This window comes from Chanodichthys erythropterus, chromosome 4 (assembly GCF_024489055.1).
Source record: "Chanodichthys erythropterus isolate Z2021 chromosome 4, ASM2448905v1, whole genome shotgun sequence".
Lineage (NCBI taxonomy): Eukaryota > Metazoa > Chordata > Actinopteri > Cypriniformes > Xenocyprididae > Chanodichthys > Chanodichthys erythropterus.
In genome coordinates, this window is record NC_090224.1 from 17,846,719 (window position 1) to 17,866,207 (window position 19,489).

The 19,489-nt window shown below is 37.1% G+C and overlaps 2 protein-coding genes across 6 annotated transcripts in view; one reads left to right on the top strand and one right to left on the bottom strand.

The window, feature by feature from the left end:
• atad2b (ATPase family AAA domain containing 2B) overlaps positions 1-11,508 on the top strand; it is a 103,792-nt gene extending 92,284 nt beyond the window's left edge. For both annotated transcript variants that reach the window (XM_067384351.1, XM_067384352.1), the window contains exons 27-28: positions 4,312-4,440; positions 8,297-11,508. In XM_067384351.1, coding sequence (XP_067240452.1) covers positions 4,312-4,440; positions 8,297-8,338 — 171 coding nt within the window. In that variant the 3' untranslated portion in view covers positions 8,339-11,508. The remainder of the gene's footprint in view (positions 1-4,311; positions 4,441-8,296) is intronic.
• A 2,114-nt stretch (positions 11,509-13,622) lies between these two features.
• The window catches only part of LOC137018552 (kelch-like protein 29), a 307,293-nt gene continuing 301,426 nt past the window's right edge, over positions 13,623-19,489 (bottom strand). For all 4 annotated transcript variants that reach the window (XM_067383224.1, XM_067383220.1, XM_067383222.1 and 1 more), the window contains 2 exons: positions 14,686-14,830; positions 13,623-14,573 (listed from right to left, as the gene is read on the bottom strand). In XM_067383224.1, the coding sequence (XP_067239325.1) occupies positions 14,390-14,573; positions 14,686-14,830 (329 nt within the window). In that variant the 3' untranslated portion in view covers positions 13,623-14,389. The remainder of the gene's footprint in view (positions 14,574-14,685; positions 14,831-19,489) is intronic.

Here is a 19,489-nt window from a genome sequence, read left to right on the forward strand (position 1 = left end):
GTACTGGTAGCTTTGGCACTGTGTGCAGGTGCCAAGTCCTGCTGGAAAATGAAATCTGCATCTCCATAAAGTTGGTCAGCAACAGGAAGTATGAAGTGCTTTAAAACTTCCTGGTATACGGTTGCGTTGACCTTGGACCTCAGAAAACACAGTGGACCAACACCAGCAGATGACATGGCACCCCAAACCATCACTGACTGTGGAAACTTTACACTGGACCTCAAGCAATGTGGATTGTGTGCCTCTCCTCTCCTCCTCCAGACTCTGGGACCCTGATTTCCAAAGGAAATGCAAAATTTACTTTCATCAGTGAACTTAACTTTGGACCACTCAGCAGCAGTCCAGTCCTTTTTGTCTTTAGACCAGGCGAGACACTTCTGACGCTGTCTCTTGTTCACGAGTGGCTTGACACAAGGAATGCGACAGCTGAAACCCATGTCTTGCATACGTCTGTGCGTAGTGGTTCTTGAAGCACTGACTCCAGCTGCAGTCCACTCTTTGTGAATCTCCCCCACATTTTTGAATGGGTTTTATTTCACAGTCCTCTCCAGGGTGCGGTTATTCCTATTGCTTGTACACTTTTTTTCTACCACATCTTTTCCTTCCCTTCACCTCTCTATTAATGTGCTTGGACACAGAGCACTGTGAACAGCCAGCCTCTTTTGCAATGACCTTTTGTGTCTTGCCCTCCTTGTGCAAGGTGTCAGTGGTTGTCTTTTGGACAACTGTCAAGTCAGCAGTCTTCTCCATGATAGTGAAGCCTACAGAACTAGACTGAGAGACCATTTAAAGGCCTTTGCAGGTGTTTTGAGTTAATTAGCTGATTAGAGTGTGGCACCAGGTGTCTTCAATAGTGAACCTTTTTACAATATTCTAATTTTCCAAGATACTGAATTTGGGATTTTCCTTGTCAGTTATAATCAACAAAATTAAAAGAAATAAACATTTGAAATATATCAGTCTGTGTGTAATGAATGAATATAATTTACAAGTTTCACTTTTTGAATGGAATTGGTGAAATAAATCAACTTTTTGATGATATTCTAATTATATGACCAACACCTGTGTGTGTGTCTATAGTGTAAAATGTGAAGTGCATTTCAATTATTCAATTATTATTATTATTATTATTATTATTTTTAAGTTTGGAACTGACACAAACTAATAAAGTCACTTATAATGTCTCTATATTACGATCTTTGGTTGTTTCCACGCTTAGACTGAGCAGCGGGTTGTTTTCTGGTGCTGTTGCTCTTCAGTATGCTGATATTTGCCTTCAATGTCCTCTAGTGGTTTTTAATGAAGACGTTTGGTTGTTTTCATTGGTTCAGAGGCTGTCATCGCACTGCAGAGATATGGTTTCAAATCTATCCGTAGGGGATGCGTTTAATGTCTCCCCAAAACCAAACCTGAATCCTCAATTACTGCTGTATTTTGGTAATCTCGACACATTCTGCTTTGTGCTTGTGTGCTCTTTTTTTCTTTCCGGCTCCAACCTTATCAGAAACTGGCACTGTTTATGTTGAATCAGACCAATGCAGTTTGAGTAATAACTTGTCCCTGCGCGATTTGATGAGCTCATGATTGGCCGGAGGATGGTTATGATGAACATGTCAATTGAAAGGCCACTGCTAAGTTTGAGGTGTTTTAATTAAACCGAGTGCAAACAGTAAATACTTGCATTCTGGTGCTGCGCATGAATTGGATGGTAATTATGATGTGCCTTAATTAGCTGTCGGCTTGATCGTAATTGCTTTTGAAGATGGCTGACCTCTCTTCTTGGGTGTACGTGTTGGGGAGTCAATGTTGTCACAGTTGTTGTGACAGCTGTGCTGGTCAAACTATCTTTTGGAGGTTACCTTCTTGGTTAATGTTCATTTATTTTCCTGCTCAGTTTTTTATGCAGTTCTCATGTGTACATTTAACAAAGCAACAGGTCTATAGAGGAAGTTGATAGCAGTTTCTTAAAATATATTCCTGTTGAAAATGACAGAATAGAGCCGTGTTACTGTAATTTCCATGAATCCTTTTCAGTCCATTACATTTCTTAAATTTGGATGATCGGTATATAACTAGGCCTATATCATATTTTTTTAAAAGTTCTGTTTTTCAGCCATTTAACAATATTTAGAATAGCTTAAATCGGCATGCCTTTTTTTCAGTCAGAGTAACTTTTCAACTTTAACTTTTCATTTCAACAAGACAGCCATTGTAGATGGATTCAAATTATTTCATGTCAAAAGCAAAATTAAGTTGTTTAATTAAATTCTAGCACTGTTTTTAATTCAATTAATTGGTATTAATTAACAGCATTGTTAACCTGCATGTTTATTTTCATTCATAAAAATATTTGTCGATATATAGATTTGTTACAAAATGCTGTTTTGTAATCCATTCAGACAGTTGTTGTAATTTTACACACCTAAAGGATCTTTAAATGTTTGAAATGATAATATTTTGTTCAGAACCGACCCTAACCGACTCTGTTCATAGTAGGTTCAGTTGTTTGCTGTGATGAGCTGGATTTGGCACCTGTGAGGATGCCTCCACCACACCTGTCTGCTCCCATTTTCTTTCACTGCATGTTTGTAGCTTGGTCACCAGAAACTAAAACAATGCCATTAAACTTCAACTTCAAATTTAAATCAAAGTTTCAAGACTATTCCAAACACCACAGTTATTTTCCAACAGCACAGCAAACCACAGGATGCACATTCATCAGCGGCTTTAATGCTTGACTGAAATGTTCTATGTTAGCAGGTGCAGGTCAAATTTCCCCAAGAAAATCAGAATGAGAGACAGACTGTATCTCTCATATGTCAGCATAAACTTTACAAAAATGCTTGATGCGTGTGTATGTGAGCATTATATGTGATTAATTCATTACTTCACTTCCAGATGCCTGCTTTAGAGCCAGATTTTACGTCAATAAAAATGACTAATTTAAGTGTAAGAGCTTTTCTCTCTGAAAACAAAAATAAACCCAAGGCATTATTCCTGCCATGAACAAATCAAACACTAATAAGCATACAAGCTATGAACATTACTTCTGCATTGGCAAATCTGGCAGATTCAGATCTTCCATACAAATCTTACCATACTCATCAAAGTGGTCATTATTCACTCATCCACCCTAATGTCGCTCCACACTCGTGGAGCACAAACATGAGAAATTCTAAAGACTTTTTGTGGTTTTCCATGCAATTAAAATGTAAGAGTTCAAGCAAAAACTGACACAAAAGCACTATAAAATTAGTGTTTAAATAGTCTTCTGAAGCTTTGTGCGAGGAACAGACTGAAAATTAAGTTATTTTTGCTGATAATCTTTCCCTCGCTGAGCTGTTAACCACTGCAAAGGGAATCAGTTAGTAAGTTGAATTCGAGAACCAGATCAGTTTAATTCAAATGCATTATTCAGACTGGGTTTGTGAACCCTAATCAACCAATTTATTAGAAAGATTTGACTCAAAAGAAAGATTCATTCATGAACCTCTCTCAGGGCTTTTTCATACTTGTAGATTGTTTGCTTTGTTCCGAAACAGGGACTTAATCTGTTCATTGCTTAATTTCTTCGTTCGGTTCGCTTTCAGAAGGCAACATTTCAAAGCGTACCACATGTCAGTAAACCTGTCCTCTTATTGGTCTGTGTCATCCATCAAGATGGATTGACAAGTTCACTCCACGGGCTTATTTTGAGTTTTCCTGTTGCTGTCGTGACACACGCAAACACTATGAATGTAGCCTTGATTCCTGCTTTGACTGATAGATTATATATATTTAAAATTATATATGTATAATTCATGCAACTAGAGCTGGAATCAATGCTTCGTCGGGAGAGCAATTACACAACATTTTAAGATAAAGAGGTGCTCTTTGGTTTTCAACCAAATTATGAATAATGATACAACTTGGTTCATTGGGTCAGATTGCTTTCTCACCTCAACCACTCCATAGTTCCTTTTCAATCGGGCCGAGAAACCTCAGTCGGTGATCTCGGAGCAATTGTTTTGGTATTGATCCGAGCATGATTGCTGTTATTTATGCCTAACCGAACTAAGGCAGAAAACGCACCAAACAAACTCTCCAAACGAGCCGGGTGTAAAAACGCCCTCAGTCTGTTCCTCACACAAAGCTGTCATACTTCAGATGACTTGGAATAAAGCACATTAGTCATATAAAGCTTCACTCCATGTTAATTGTAATTGCATGGAAAAATTTCAGTCACACAGGTTTGGAATAACATGAACACGAGTAAGTGTTCCTTGACCCACAAAATGATGTTGAATTGTGTTATATTTTCTTGTGTTTCAGGCTTTGTTGGAGCAGGTGGTTGTGAAAAGTGAGGGCTTCAGTGTGGATCATCTGGAGAGAGTTTACTCAGTGCTCAGCCAGTGTATTTACCTGCACCGCAAAGACTACGACAAGACCCGCCTGATAGAGGTTGAGTGACGCACACACACAGATCAATATGATGTTCAAAGACATTATGGTCCTGCTGGTTGTGCAATTTATCAAATTACATGTGTGCTTCATGTGCACAAGCAAAAAGATTGGGCATACCCATTTTTGTGACCCTGGACCACAAAACCAGTCATAAGAAATTGAGATTTATACATCATCTGAAAGCTGAATAAATAAGCTTGATAAGGTTTGTTAGGGTAGGACAATATTTGGTTGAGATACAACTATTTGAAAATCTGGAATCTGAGGGTGCAAAAAAAATCAAAATATTGAGAAAATCGCCTTTTAAAGTTGTCCAAATGAAGTCCTTAGCAAGGATTTTGGGCATAAAAGAAAAAATTATCATTTTGACCCATACAATGTATTGTTGGCTGTTGCTGTGGTAATTGTACCACATGATAGCATGCTACACACTTTCATTAGATAATATTTTATTAGCTGTATTTGAAGAGATATACAAGCCGACGCTACATAAAATATGGATTTTCCTGATGAATTCCTTTTTTTATTTTATTTTATATTTATTTTATTTTAAATTTAAATTTATTTTAAATTGAATTTGATTTAATTTTATTTTGTGTGCTGATTTCAAACTTAAAGGTGCCATAGAATTGAAAATTGAATTTATCTCGGCATAGTTGAATAACAAGAGTTCAGTACATGGAAATGTCATACAGTGAGTCTCAAACACCATTGTTTTGAAATCTCATTTGTTTAAAAGACCTCAGAAGAACAAGCGAATCTCAACATAACAAACTGTTACGTAACAGTCGGGATCATTAATATGTACGCCCCCAATATTTGCATATGCCAGCTCATGTTCAAGGCATTAGACAAGGGCAGCCAGTATTAACGTCTGGATCTGTGCACAGCTGAATCATCAGACTAGGTAAGCAAGCAAGCACAATAGTGAAAAATGGCAGATGGAGCAATAATAACTGACATGATCCATGATATCATGATGTATTTAGTGATATTTGTAAATTGTCTTTCTAAATGTTTCTTTAGCATGTTGTTAATGTACTGTTAAATGTGGTTAAAGTTACCATCGTTTATTACTGTATTCATGGAGATGAGCTGTTGCTATTTTTATTTTTAAACACTTGCACTCTGTATAATTCATAAACAACTTCATTCTCTATAAATCTTTCCAACAGTGTAGCATTAGCCCATTAGCCACGGAGCATAGCCTCAAATTAATTTAGAATCACATGTAAACATCCAAATAAATACTATACTGACATGATCTGATGCATGCATGCAGCATGCATGACCAACCTTTAGTAAAGATCCATTTTGAGGGTTATATTAGCTGTGTGAACTTTGTTTATGCAATGTATTATAGAGTCGCGAGCTTGGGGCGGGGAGCGCGAGCATTTAAAGGGGCCGCAGCCTGAATCGGTGCATATTTAATGATGCCCCAAAATAGGCAGATACAAAAATTAATAATAATTAAAAAAAAAAAAAAGGGGTATTTTGAGCTGAAACTTCAGACACATTCAGTGGACACCTTAGACTTATATTACATCTTGTGAAAAAGCATTCTAGGGCACCTTTAAATAAATCCATGTTAGTTTATAATATTTATATTTCTACATTTGGTTAACTTTTGTGCTATTATTTTATTTTGTGTGCTTATTTCAAACTCATAAATACATGCTTTTTATTTATTTTATTTTATTTTGAAGCAAAACCATTAAAAACTGGATTGGACCATAAATTTCGTTTAAAATGTTTTAGTACCTCTGTATTTTAGCTGCAAAATAATGACTACTAATAATGGTTTATCTCCAGTGTAATACTGAATTAATACAATACCATTATTAACTAGTAGCTCTGTACTGACTAATGACTCGTAATGTTCAGTTCAGTCATGTGTCGTGTGTGACGGCGGCTCAGAGGAGATGGATACACAGTGATTGAACACGGCACACCGAACAGCTGCTGTGTGTCTAAATTACGCTGGCACGCCAATGGTAGAGAGCTCACGCACGGCCTCTTGGGAAATTATGTGCACTGTTCTCAAATACAATAGTAATGGTAGCTGCCCAGCAGAAATAGATTAGAATTGCTCCAAGGAATTATGGCCAGCTTGACTGAAGGCTAATTTGCATGTTGTGTACCAATTCCTCTTTGAGAGCACCCTAATGGAGTCGTATTTATTAATTCCAGGATGATTCGAGATCGAGACCATCTGGAAAAGCTGTGTGTGTTTAGATTTTAATCCGCTGGTCTCTGTCAGATTGTTGGATCTTTTGCAGCCAGTGGACCGGAGCTGAGATCCACAAAGGATAGCAGAAATTGGAGATGATTTTGTTAATTGTTCACACATCGTCCTGTGCCGTAAAATGGCTTTAGAGATTAATTCTTAGCCATGCTTTGACCTCAACAAGAATTACCATGTCAGATAAAGAGTTGTATTAAATCCATGTGTGGTTTGAAAGAACGTAAAGCCAAGTTCTAGCCAAACACAATGTCATAAATTTGATGGCTTTTTCTTATGCAGTTTTAGCTCCGCCCATAGCGGGATATCATTGATCTAAAATTATACTTCTCATAGCTGTGTATTAAAGGGATAGTTCACCCAAAAATTAACGTTTGTAATTGTAATAAATAATTGTAATTGTACTGTTTTTACTGTATTTTTCATCAAGTAAATGCAGGCTTGGTGAGCATCACAGATTTCTTTCAAAAACATAAAAAAATAAATAAATCTTACAGACCCCAAACTTTTGAATAATAGTAGTATATAAGTACGTAAAACATTAAAGGGTTAGTTCACCCAGAAATGAAAATTATGTCATTTATTACTCACCCTCATGTCGTTCCACACCCGTAAGACCTTCGTTCATCTTCAGAACACAAATTAAGATATTTTTGATGAAATCTGATGGTTCAGTGAGGCCTCCATTGACAGCAAGATAATTAACACTTTCAAATGCTCAGAAAGCTACTAAAGACATATTTAAAACAGTTCATGTGACTAAATTGGTTCAACCTTAATGTTATGAAGTGACAAGAATACTTTGTGTGCGCCAAAACACAAAATAACGACTTTATTCAGCATATCAAACTGCCATGGTCACATGATTTCAGTTAACTAGGATTTGTTACATCATAAGTGTTTCAAAAATTTCAATGGTTCACCAATGGGGGGCGTGACTTTGGCAGTTTGATATACTCCAAAACACTGATTTGAAACAAAAGATTCGTAAAGCTTCGAAGCTTCATGAAGCAGTGTTTTGAAATCGCCCATCACCAGATATTGTTGAATAAAGTCGTTTTGTTTTTCTTTTGGCACACAAAAAATATTCTTGTCACTTTATAACATTAAGGTTGAACCACTTTAGTCACATGAACTGTTTCAAATATGTCTTTAGTAGCTTTCTGGGCATCTGAAAGTGTTAATTATCTTGCTGGCAATGGAGGCCTCACTGAACCATCAGATTTCATCAAAAATATCTTAATTTGTGTTCTGAAGATGAATGAAGGTCTTACGGGTGTGGAACGACATGAGGGTGAGTAAATAATTACAGAATTTTCATTTTTGTGTGAACTAACCCTTTAATGTTTTATGTACTTATATACTACTATTATTCAAATGTAATAAAAATGTATGCTATTAAGTAATAATATATAATAATAAAATAAGTTATGCTTATGTACATATAATAATATCATCATAATATCTAGTCCAAATAATGACCTTCAAAAATACTTTTATGCCAAGTTCATCTTGGTTTCATTTATAAATTATAAATTAAAAAATAAATGTAAAGAAATTCAAATTTAACAATGTGCCATTAATGACTATGTTTTCTGTCTTGATTTTCAGGCGATGGAGAGGCAAGTTAAGCATTTCGAAACATTCCTGTGATGAATAGAGGGCTTTCAGAGAGAAATGTGATCGGAGACTCTTTGGATAGAAGAGGGAGAGGCCAGCGTTCTGAGCCAAGTCCTTAACGTGGAGCAGGTCTGGACGCCTCGGTCTTAAATGACAGCGGGAAGGGGGAAAAAAAAAGGTGCAGACATTTGAAACAAAGGCTTACAAAGGCGACCTTGGTGCTATCATCTCAGGTACCTGAAACAGAACCAAACACAAAAACTCCTGGAGGTTTCGTTTTTGCTTGTTTCTTTTTTGTAAACTCACATACATGCCAATTGCTGATGATTGTTCTTGGTGCTATTGGGTGCTATTGTTTTTTTTTTGTTTGTTTTTTTTTTTTTTTTTTCTTCATCTGCTGCTCCTTGTTCTTCTCATAAATAAGCAAACAAAACACAAACAAACAGTACAAAATAAAAGATTGTGTGATGTCACAAAGCAACCTCAGCCTCTGTCTACTGGAAGTAAACGCATATACATACACACAGATTCTCACCAGCAGTGGAAAACTGTATACGACGGTGTGATGCCCTACAGCTCAGTCAGTTGGTCATTTACTGTGGAAAAAAACGACATTACACTCTTTCTACGTCCAACCTCCAACCCCCTGAGCATCGTTCCACTCCTGTGATGTCACACCTTGTCACCATTGAGATTATCAACACTTTTTAGCCTCATAGATATTCCTGCTGGAACAACAACATGTTTTGTAGGCACGTCTAGTGACAAGTTGTTTTCTACTGGATGTTAATTGTAAGTTTTGCAAGGCCTCTGTATTGTAAACTTTTCCCTGTGAAAAATGAGACTGTGTTCTCCTATTCAGACTTTAATATTTGTAGAAACAAACAAACAAAAAATAAATAAATGGACAGATTTTGGTTAAAATAGATCTTTAGGAGAGGAATAGTATTTTAGACCCATGACATATTCCCCCCCTAGGGCTCTTTCGTGTTCGTTGTATTATTATTATTATTATTTTGGCATTTTTCTGGTTTAACTGGATTTACAAGTAGATTTGCAAGGAGATTGCACTGCCTAGCATGTGCCTTAAACTTTGAAATAGTATTTCACAAGCAATTAATGTTTGTGGACAAGCCACAGGGCTACAAACCCTTTCCAGATGTTTTAAGACTTCGATAAAGTCGTCTTTTGGTGTACTTTGGTGTAAGTTAATTGTTTGCCAGTCTATTCTCAAGTCACCAACCCAAACATCTCCATGATTTGGTTGCTCCATCAAACGATGTGGCTTTCTTTTGCCATCCATTTTTATTGTAACATCACAAATTTGGAGTAAAAAAGTCAGCGATGTTTTGATGTTCAAATCGTTGAAGCTACAATGGCAGTCTAGGCAGTGCTGAATTTTTGAACGTAAAGCATTACTCTATGTTTTTGTTGTATTTTTTTCTATATTTTTTGTTTGCCGTTTTTTAGTGTTTCCATTGTGCTAACTGTCTAATATTAGGCTAAATCCTGTTGCATTAATAACTTCAGTCAGTTTTGGTGTTGTGCAAGTATCATTAGCTCCCCCTCTCAAACTCTCAGCTTTCAATGCTTTGTAAAGAACGTTGATCCAAGTTCAAGAGTCCCTGTGACCTTGTCTCGGATTCGGTGCTATAAACAAAACGGGAAAAAAGAGAGAAAAAAAATAACACTTTTTAAGACATATGCAAAAGGATAAAACTAGGAGTTAGCTTTGGACTACTGCAGTGCGTGTGAGAGACAGAAGCACAGCTACCTCAGCAAGTTGTTTTCATGCGAAGAGACAAAAGTAATGACCTGTTTACTGACAAACAGTATTTGTTGACCTCTGTAATATCACTGCGCCCTTCAGAAATTCAAGCTAAGGTACTGAATCACCTCTCCGACATGTGGCTGCTGCAGTAATCCTCGGGTTTGTTCAGATTTTTTTTCTCCTAGCATTTCATTTTTTGGGTTGTTCTGCTTTTGAGCCGAGAAAAGAAATGGCATTGTAATATCGATGAAATGTTATATACTGTATATTTCAGTTTTTCTACATGTGCATCCCATGATTTTTATATTAGTGGCCATGTTTGTGAAATGCTTCAGTCCATTTCATGTTTTTAATTTTTCTCAAACTTCGCAGTCGCGTTTTACTTCGTGCTATTGCCTGTCCTTTTTTATTTATTAAATTATGATCATATGTACAACATTTTGTTCAACCAAAACCAATTGGAAAAATTGTTACGCGAAATTTGCGCCGAGACACGATGTAGCGCATTTTTGTAGCAGGTGTTGCACGACGTTCAGAAACGGGGTTTACTGGTCTCAGGTCTCTGCTACATTAATATTTATTCCATAAGGGTGCATATGATGGTGGTTAGACTTCTTTTTCATTTTCAAATATTACTGTAGAGGATGAAGGGGAAGTTCATGTGGCTAATGTGTGTTTTGGGGTCCCTCTCCATCACCTGTAGTATCGACAACATGCTTAATGGGTGTAGCATGGAAGAAACTACTGTAATACTGACCACTTGTGCTTCTCACAAATTTATCTGGGGAAAAAAAGATGATTTAGTTGATGCCAATTCACAAGACACCCCGTTTTTCATAGCCGTTTGAAAGCATAAGGTAATTGGCCCTGAATCTAAATCAAATCTTGGTCAGTGCGTTATGTGGAAATGAAATTTCACATTTAGACCACTAATATATATTTTTAGAAAATTAACTCTTAAATCCTGCATTAAAATGTTTCAATGTGGGCATGAAAGTCTATGTAGGTCTATGTGTTTGACTACAAGTTAAAGTTCTTTTTCTTTAATTCAAATTGTTCGACTGACAGTAGGAAGTCAATAGCATTTTGCTTTAGGTAGGTGAATAAGACCCACTAGACCCACCTGATTTCAGTTTAACAAGTTCAGTTTTTTAAGTCAATGCTCTATGTTGGAGAAATTTGTCTTGTTTGCAAATAATGGTTTGTTAATTTCATGTAATCAGTAGATTTTTATCCCTTTAATGATTTACAAGGTTGAGGGAATGCTATTTTTATTTTTTTTTTGAGTAATACCAGAATTTGTTCCTTTTATATTTACTATGAAGCAAATCAAAACCACACATATTGTTCTGTCCTTCCCTGCAGTCCTTTTGTGAAATGAAATATTTACTGTAATTTCTGAAATAAACTGCTGTGATATACTTGAATAAAAGGTGCAAATTGAAGTTTCTCTGGGTGTTTCAATTTCAATCTGAGTCCTGTCTCGATTTGTAATAAGGGTTAGAGCACATTTTAGAGTGTGCTGTGTTCATAAATTGGAAATAGCAAAACAGTAAGTGTAAGATTGACCAATAAAAAGCACATTTGCATTCACATACGTGTTTTGACTTAAAGTATCCAGCTTTGGCAATAAGTCTTCTGGCTTCATTTATTTATCAGGGATTTTAAAGGCACACGTTTTTAAAATGTTATGGAAAAGACAACCTTCTATTATAGGGTTTCTGCATATCTTAAAAAGTCTTAAATTGGAGCAGAAAGTCTCATCAAATTCAGTATCATGGAATTAAATTAGGGCCCTATGACTGATGGAAGGACTCACAGAATCCATTCATAAAAATGGAATTTACTGTATAATGCTTAATGTCATGGAATTTGTCAAATTTTGGATGAATAAAGAGTAGGTCAGTAAACTTAAAACCCATAAAACGATTGAGTCTCTTCAGAAAAGTTTGACTAAACCGCTCGATTCATATGGATTAGTTTTACAATCTCTTTATGAACTTTTTGAAGCGTCAAAGAGGTAGTTACATAGCTGTCAGTGGAGGGACAGAAATCTCTCAGATTTCATTAAATATGTCTTCATTTGAACAAAAGTATTACAGGTTTGAATCAATATGAAAGTGAGTAGATAATGACAGAACTTTCATTTTTGGGTGAAATACTCCTTTAAATTCCTCTCTGAATGGTGCACAATTTCGTCTTCTACAGACGTACTCTGCTCTGGAGCACATTTTGTCATTTAATTTGAGAAAAACTACCATCATATATACACATATACGTAAAGGTCTTCAAGGCAACCTGTCAAAAATAAACGTTTGGTGTAACTTGAAGAAATTGTGATATATGACTGTTGTACATCTTAATGTAATAACACTAATTTAAAAATAATACAATTATTAACTTAATTTAAGGAATAATCACAATTTTCTATGTTTTAATTTTAACAATAAACCTCTGTTGTGCAGCACCTTTGCCAACAAAAATGAAAGGATTTAATTTTCATTTGATTAAACGATAAATGAGTTTTACGCCTTCATTTGATTACTATAAAAAAATGAAAGTACACAGAATTTCTGAAAAAATAAAACATTTCATAGCGCTCTATTATTATAAACTAATAAGGTTGTTTTTATGAATTTTTGATGGAAAACAAGAATTTGTAATAAAAAAAAAAAGGTATTTCATAGGGCCCCTAAAAATGTATTTTTTGTTAAACTTTTAATTAAATTAATTTAAATTGATGTTAAATTGTATGTTTCACGATTTCAGTTTATTAAACATGCTTTTTGATTTATAAAAAGAATATCTTCCTCAGGATTTTTGTTTTACAGTACAAATATCTAGATACATTTACTTGAAGTTTTGTTTTCTGAGAAATTGAACAAAATTGAGATTACGCTTAAAACAAATATCTGTCAATGGGTATGAAAATGACTTTTCCAGTTGAATTAAGTTGATTTTTCTAAACCCACTGGCAGATATTTGTTATTGTTTTGATCATAAAATTACTTTAACAGATCACAAGATTTCTTAGCTTATGTTATTTTGCTTCTCAAGTTAATGTATCTTGATTTAAAACTATTTGCACTGGAAAACAAGACAAACCTTCTGAAAAAGAACATCACTTTTTTTGCAGTGCGATCAGGAGATACGGTAAAAGTCGTTTCCACATTCTAGTGTTTGGGAGCAGAAATATTCAAACTTGATTTTTTGTAAAATGAATTAAAAAGTAATGGAGATCTGTTGGAAATTGTATTTTCAAACTTTGACGTATTGCTAATACAACTCATTGTGTGCTTCTTAGACATTTACATTTAAACAACATATTGTGTTCCCTTAAATTTTCTTTAAAAATGTCTTCAATTTATCTTAATAACACCTACAGAAACCCTGTATTATAAATTGACAGTTAATCAGTAAGAAGTTGCTCTAATAAGTGCATGCTCTGTCATTTGTGGCTAACTGATAAGGATTTTTAAAACTTTTACAAAGTTGAGGAAATTCCTATGTAAATGACCAGTCAATTTGTTTCTTTAGAATTCTGGATATGTATTTCAGCATTAATAATGTAAATTGTTCCGGCAGGGTACAGATTTACAGACATTGTCCAATCCATTGAATTTTTCTAAAAACATTTATACACAATTTTCATTGGTTTTTAAAATATACATATCTTCCCTATAATACAAAGTTTCTCCTTCCATCTTGCTCCATCTGTATTCCACCATGGCTGCAGGCTCGTGGATTGGAATAAAACACGAGGTTTAAAAACCCACAAAGAAAAGGTGGAATGATTTACACAGAACAAAATGAAATGAAACTCCTCTGGGCATCACAGGTTCTGGTATTTTGTGCTTTGGAGTTCAGGAGGGCCTTCGTTCTATCCCGTCTCTCTGTAGCGCTGACCCTCGCTGGAGGGCTACATGACCAGCGTCGACATCCTTTAGCTTCTTGCTGAAGTCCTTTCGCGATGCAACTGATCTTTATATATGATACACAATCCCATTTTCTCATCTCACAACATGACTACCAATGAAAAACGAGACGTAACGGAAAACTTCTCAAAGAAACATGATGTGGGAGAGGAACATCAACTCAAACACTGGAGGGGGAATTAAAAAGAAAATGCATTTGGCTGACCAAGAATGCCGTTCCAATGGCACGACATCTGAGGGGGAGCTACGCTACGGATCCTTTGCTAAATCTTGACCACGATGGTCCGACCGCGTTCCACCCAGGTTGGCTGGCTGGAGCTCGATGGGTTGGTTTAGGCCAGTTCGTGACATTAGAGAAGTCCAGAGTCAAACTCGTCCTCAGCCACTCTGAATGTACTTCTTTATAACCACGCATCCGTGTCTGAAAAGCGGACACGGCAGATTCTGCAGCAGCGTCCACGTGTTCGTGCAAGGGTCGAAGGTCTCCATGTTGCCCAGCGCTGGTCCCTCGCTGCTCACAATCCCTCCCGTTGCATAGATCTTCCCGTCTAGGATCGCCGCACTGGGGGAGGAAGAACAAGAGACCGTCTCCCTTTCATTTATGCTACACCATTTGTAATGTGGAACATCGTTTATTGCATTGTGTAGCGCAATCTACTGTTCATTAGACCAACCTGCAGAACTGCCTGGAGTGATTCATGTTGGGGCCGGCTTTGATGTTGCCCTTGTCTGGGTCGTAGATAGTGGTGGCTCGGGCGTAGGCTCCTCCCAGGATGAAGATAAAACCATTGAGGCTCACAGCGGGAGCGTACTTGTTATCTAAATAAGCCCGAAAGGAGCACAGGAGGCAAGAGAACAACAGATAGAAGTTACTTCTCTGATGTATGCTTCAGCTACAGATTAATTTTTCCCTGGAATAATAGTGTTATTTTGCCATTATCATGGGTCTGCTTACACATTGTGCTCAATGAAAGATCTATGGTGCTTTTTGGAGCTACAAGTAAATCATACGGCTGCTGGGACATCTAAATTCTTATCAGCATGACTTTACAATGTTCTTTCAGAAGATTCCTGTGAAACGGCTGGTAATTAATGAGGTAGATTACGGACTACCGTACTGTCTAGTACTGTGTGGTTTCTATTACGACTGAAGATTGAAATTAGTAGACTAATCGAATGTGTATATTAATAAGCCATATTAGTCATGATATTGAGCCTTTAACCCTCGGGGGTCTGAGGATTTTTGGGACCCTGGAGAAGTTTTGACATGCCCTGACATTTGTGCTTTTTTCAGTTGTTCATAAACATATTAATGACAAAAGTGTCATTACACTGTATTCAGCACAAACTAGGCTACAATAATATGTGAGGAACATGTATGTACATGTTTGTGTTTTTGAAGGAATAACGTTTATGCATGGTTATTGAAAAAACTAAAAACTTAAGTCACTGAAATAAAGCCAAAATATATATATTAAATCTTTGTTCACAATACTTCTGGGTATTTGAGGTTGTAGACTAGAGTTTTTGCTTCAAAATGAGGTAACAATTATGCTGCCTGCTTGTTCATATAAAACAATAGAGAGATTTAAATTTTCTAAAACATCTTTGGTCAAGAAACACAGTATGCGTGGAGGCATGAATAATCATGAATAATGGGTGATTCTCACCTGAGAAGACAAAATAATCACATAAAAGAGCTCTAATGACCTGCATAAATAATGAGGCCTTTCAGTCAGATAGGCTGGGGAAAAAAACCCTCTGTTGATCATGTCTCAAGCTCATCATAATGTAAATCAAACATACAGAAAAAACAGCAATACTGTGAAATATTATTACAATTTAAAATAATGGTATTCTATTATTAAAATATAATGCATTTCTATGATACAAAGTGTCTGAACAGTTATGTTACCTCTATGGCATTTCATATAGGCTTTTAGCTTAAAAGCATGCGCATTTGGAGAAATATTGATGGATTCTCATGTTTATGTCAATTTTCTATACAGAGGAGTATTTATTCATTATTTATTGCCGTCACTGTGAACGCTGGATACTGTGTTTACAATTCATACTTGCAGTCGGAGGGCGCTCTGTGCACTTTTAGTCCACAAATGCCAATGCTAAAGCAGAATAGGATAATCCAGGAACTAACTGGACTAACAGATGCCAGAGATCGCTAACTATGGCTATTCAAAACACTTTTCAAGACAATAAATACACGATTGAGACGACAAATGCCTGTATTGACTGAATTTGCGTCTGAATAGCGCTGGCTTCGTGGGCGTGGCCGCATTAGCGGATAATGAGCTAATGAATCACGGATTTCTGACATGGATATCTTTTCATACAGATTACATAAACACAGAATGTTTGTTTTCGATTTAAAACCTGACATTTCAATGTTTTTTTTAGAGTCAAATTTTTTTTTTGTGATTATTATTCACTAAGTTACAGTTCATTTTCTGAGAACTATCAGATTGGACTTCGTTCAGAGGGAGACGAGAGATCACGCATCATGTTAGTTTTCTTTATTTTACAAAAAACACAACATTTTGTTTTTACTCTGAGTGTACACAAATAAAAGAAGATATTCCACAGATTAAAATGGTGTATAACTCTTAATTGTATGTGCAACATTAACAGAGTATTTTGAGTCTCTTTCACACTGGTAAAAAAAAAAAAAAAATGCGATGGTATCACCGGCGATACCCTCCGAGTGTTGAATTGCCTATATATAATACATAGCCTAATCAGCGCTCAAGCGCACGCATAAAACTTGCCACAGCGGTCCGGCAAAAGTAATAATTATGATTGTGTCGTGAAAAAACAGCAAAGAGACTTTTATATCATTTATTGATAAAGTTTTCTGTGTTTTCAGCTGCAGAGATGAAGTCAACAATGCTGACTTGTCATCTCCACAGTAGTGGACGCGCCTATATGAACATTTCATATGGATAACATAATCTGAGAATATTTGTTTTCCGCTTGAATTGGTTGACAATCACTTGACATTTCAAGCTTTCTATAGATATATTTCTCATGTCTGTGAGGCAGGTATACTCAGTTTTTTTTTTTTTTTTGACACGCTCAAGTTCACAAAGAAAGAGATGGCAGAAAGCGTGTCCTATTTGTTTACTTTATTTTACAAAGGCATGTTTTCTTGCTATTGTGAGTTTACACAGTTTTGAATTATGTATTACTTATATCTGTATGGCCAAAAATGATGGACTATTTTAAGTTGTTTCCACTGTTATCAGGAAAAAAATGCAAGTGATTGTGCTGGCACCTCCATATCTTGCAGTAAGCGCGCTATACTTTAGCTTCCACACTCGACACAAACACTTGGATATACGCAGAATAATAGCGCACATTTATAGGTTAACGTTAGAGCAAGCGGCCATGTAAAGTTGCTACTACATGTTTCAAATGATAATTACAAACTGTAATTACCGTAATGACCCGCCGTTAACGATCTGTCCGGCAGTTTTTTTTTTGTTTGTTTTTTCTGCGACTAAATGACACATAAAATTTCTGGTCAACTACAGTAAGCCTCTTCTAGTTGATTAACGATTAGTTGAATATTAGGCGGCAGCGCTAGTTTCTATGTGACGTCGCCAGTCTGCAGTCTTCTGAAATAGGTTTGGAAGCACCATTTGTAATCTATTTATGATTCCTCTGCCTTTTTCTTGCCACATTCCATTTCCCACATCCCTGTATCCTTTATGCTTTACATTATTAAGCAGAGGATGACAAATAACAGCAAACAGATATATGACGCCTGTTCCGTCTAATGATTCCATAAAGAGGAAATTACCTTTGTAATACCCGAAGACCCTTCACAATGACAGGTTTTACTCACTCTATCCTTCTTCACACGAGGTAAATGGCCAAGAAACAGAAATAATCACATCTTTTCATGAGCAGGCAAATGACTGACAGCCCGACGCATGGTTGTGAACACGGAAAAGGTCGTCGAGCCGAATATAAGAGAGGCTATCAGCCTTTGCTTTCTGACAGAGAAATTGTCTCCCAAACGATTACAGCTGGGCCAATTTATTACACCTATGAATAATTCACGTGGCTGCGTTCAAGGTTTTGTTTTGTTTTTTTTCCGCACTTTCGACTGATGCGTCTTGTTTGAGAAGCCATGCACAGAAGCGATCTGTAAAACAGCCGCCGGATTTAATGGTTGAAAAGGAAGTGCGGGATGGGCTCTCGCTTGGCGGCGTGACTGCCAGGTGCTTCTCATTAAAACCCCCCATCGCTCGGCTTTGAGTGACGGTCCAGATAACGCCCTCTTTTTATAGCACTCCATCCAGCATCAGTCACAGCAAGCGTTGCCGAATTGATCGGGCGGCATAACCCAGGGGGAGGCGTCCTCTTCTGTAACAAGAGCACAGTTCTGGCGCCCCCCTGGAACACATCTTTATTCCCCTCACAAAAACCACTGCTTTTGTGCCGAGTCACTTCATTTAAACTCCCAGAGTGCTTTGTGTGCATCATAAGCACATGCATCTCTCAAGCAGTTTGAGTTGCCGGCGCCACAGGATCAGCTCCGTTAAGTCCTAATCTCACCCTACGCAATGCTCTTTATCTGTTTGTTGTCTCGTTTTCAAACCCAACGCTGATGCTATCAGCAGAGCTCATTGTTGGGTTTGGCCCACGTTCTGCCTGCCACCATAACTCGAGGGGCTCGAACGTCACGCCAAAGCTCAGTATGCTGCTTTGATGCTGAAATCCTGCCACTGGCAAGACGTCTCAAGGTTTCGATCAAATGGGGGACCTGTATCTGGCACAATGGAGACATGAGAGATTCAGCTTTTTGAGATTGAAACAAGACAACAACAACAGTTCGTGCCACCAATTTGCAGAGGTGTCTCGCTCAATTTTCGGGAGAGGTGAAATGCGGCAGAGAAAAGCTATTAAAAAACGAAAGAAAGAGGAAAGGAGTCGTTTGAATAGCTAGATTCCCAGAGAGCCGAGTTGAAAATGGGGTGAGGACATCGGCAACAACCTTCGGTACTCAATAAACAAGCTACTTCAGTCAAACCCATCTCACACTTCTTTTTCACTCTGATGGATGTCTCAAAGTATTGCTTGGCCAATTGACATGCTTTAAACATGTTTTTATAAACACTGGCTACCCTTCGTACAGGTAGTTTCGAGACCTAGGGGATGTTTGTTGATGAGGCAGCTCGAGGCCGCCCGACACGGTCTGACTGAGCGCCAACTGAGACCAGTGGTGAGGCTGGGAGCCGGTTCAGTGATAACTCATCAGACTGTCCAGAGGCTCCCTGAATCACTTTTTAATGTGCCTGTACTCTAAAGACGCCCTGCAATCTTGTGTAATTTGTACAAGCAATTGTTTGCAATCTATTCTCTACCATCCACGTGGCTTCCAGTGGCACTTTGCCTGCTTGACCTTCACTGACAGCTTGTCTTGTTGGCACTGGCTGAACTAGTGTTTGCTCAGTA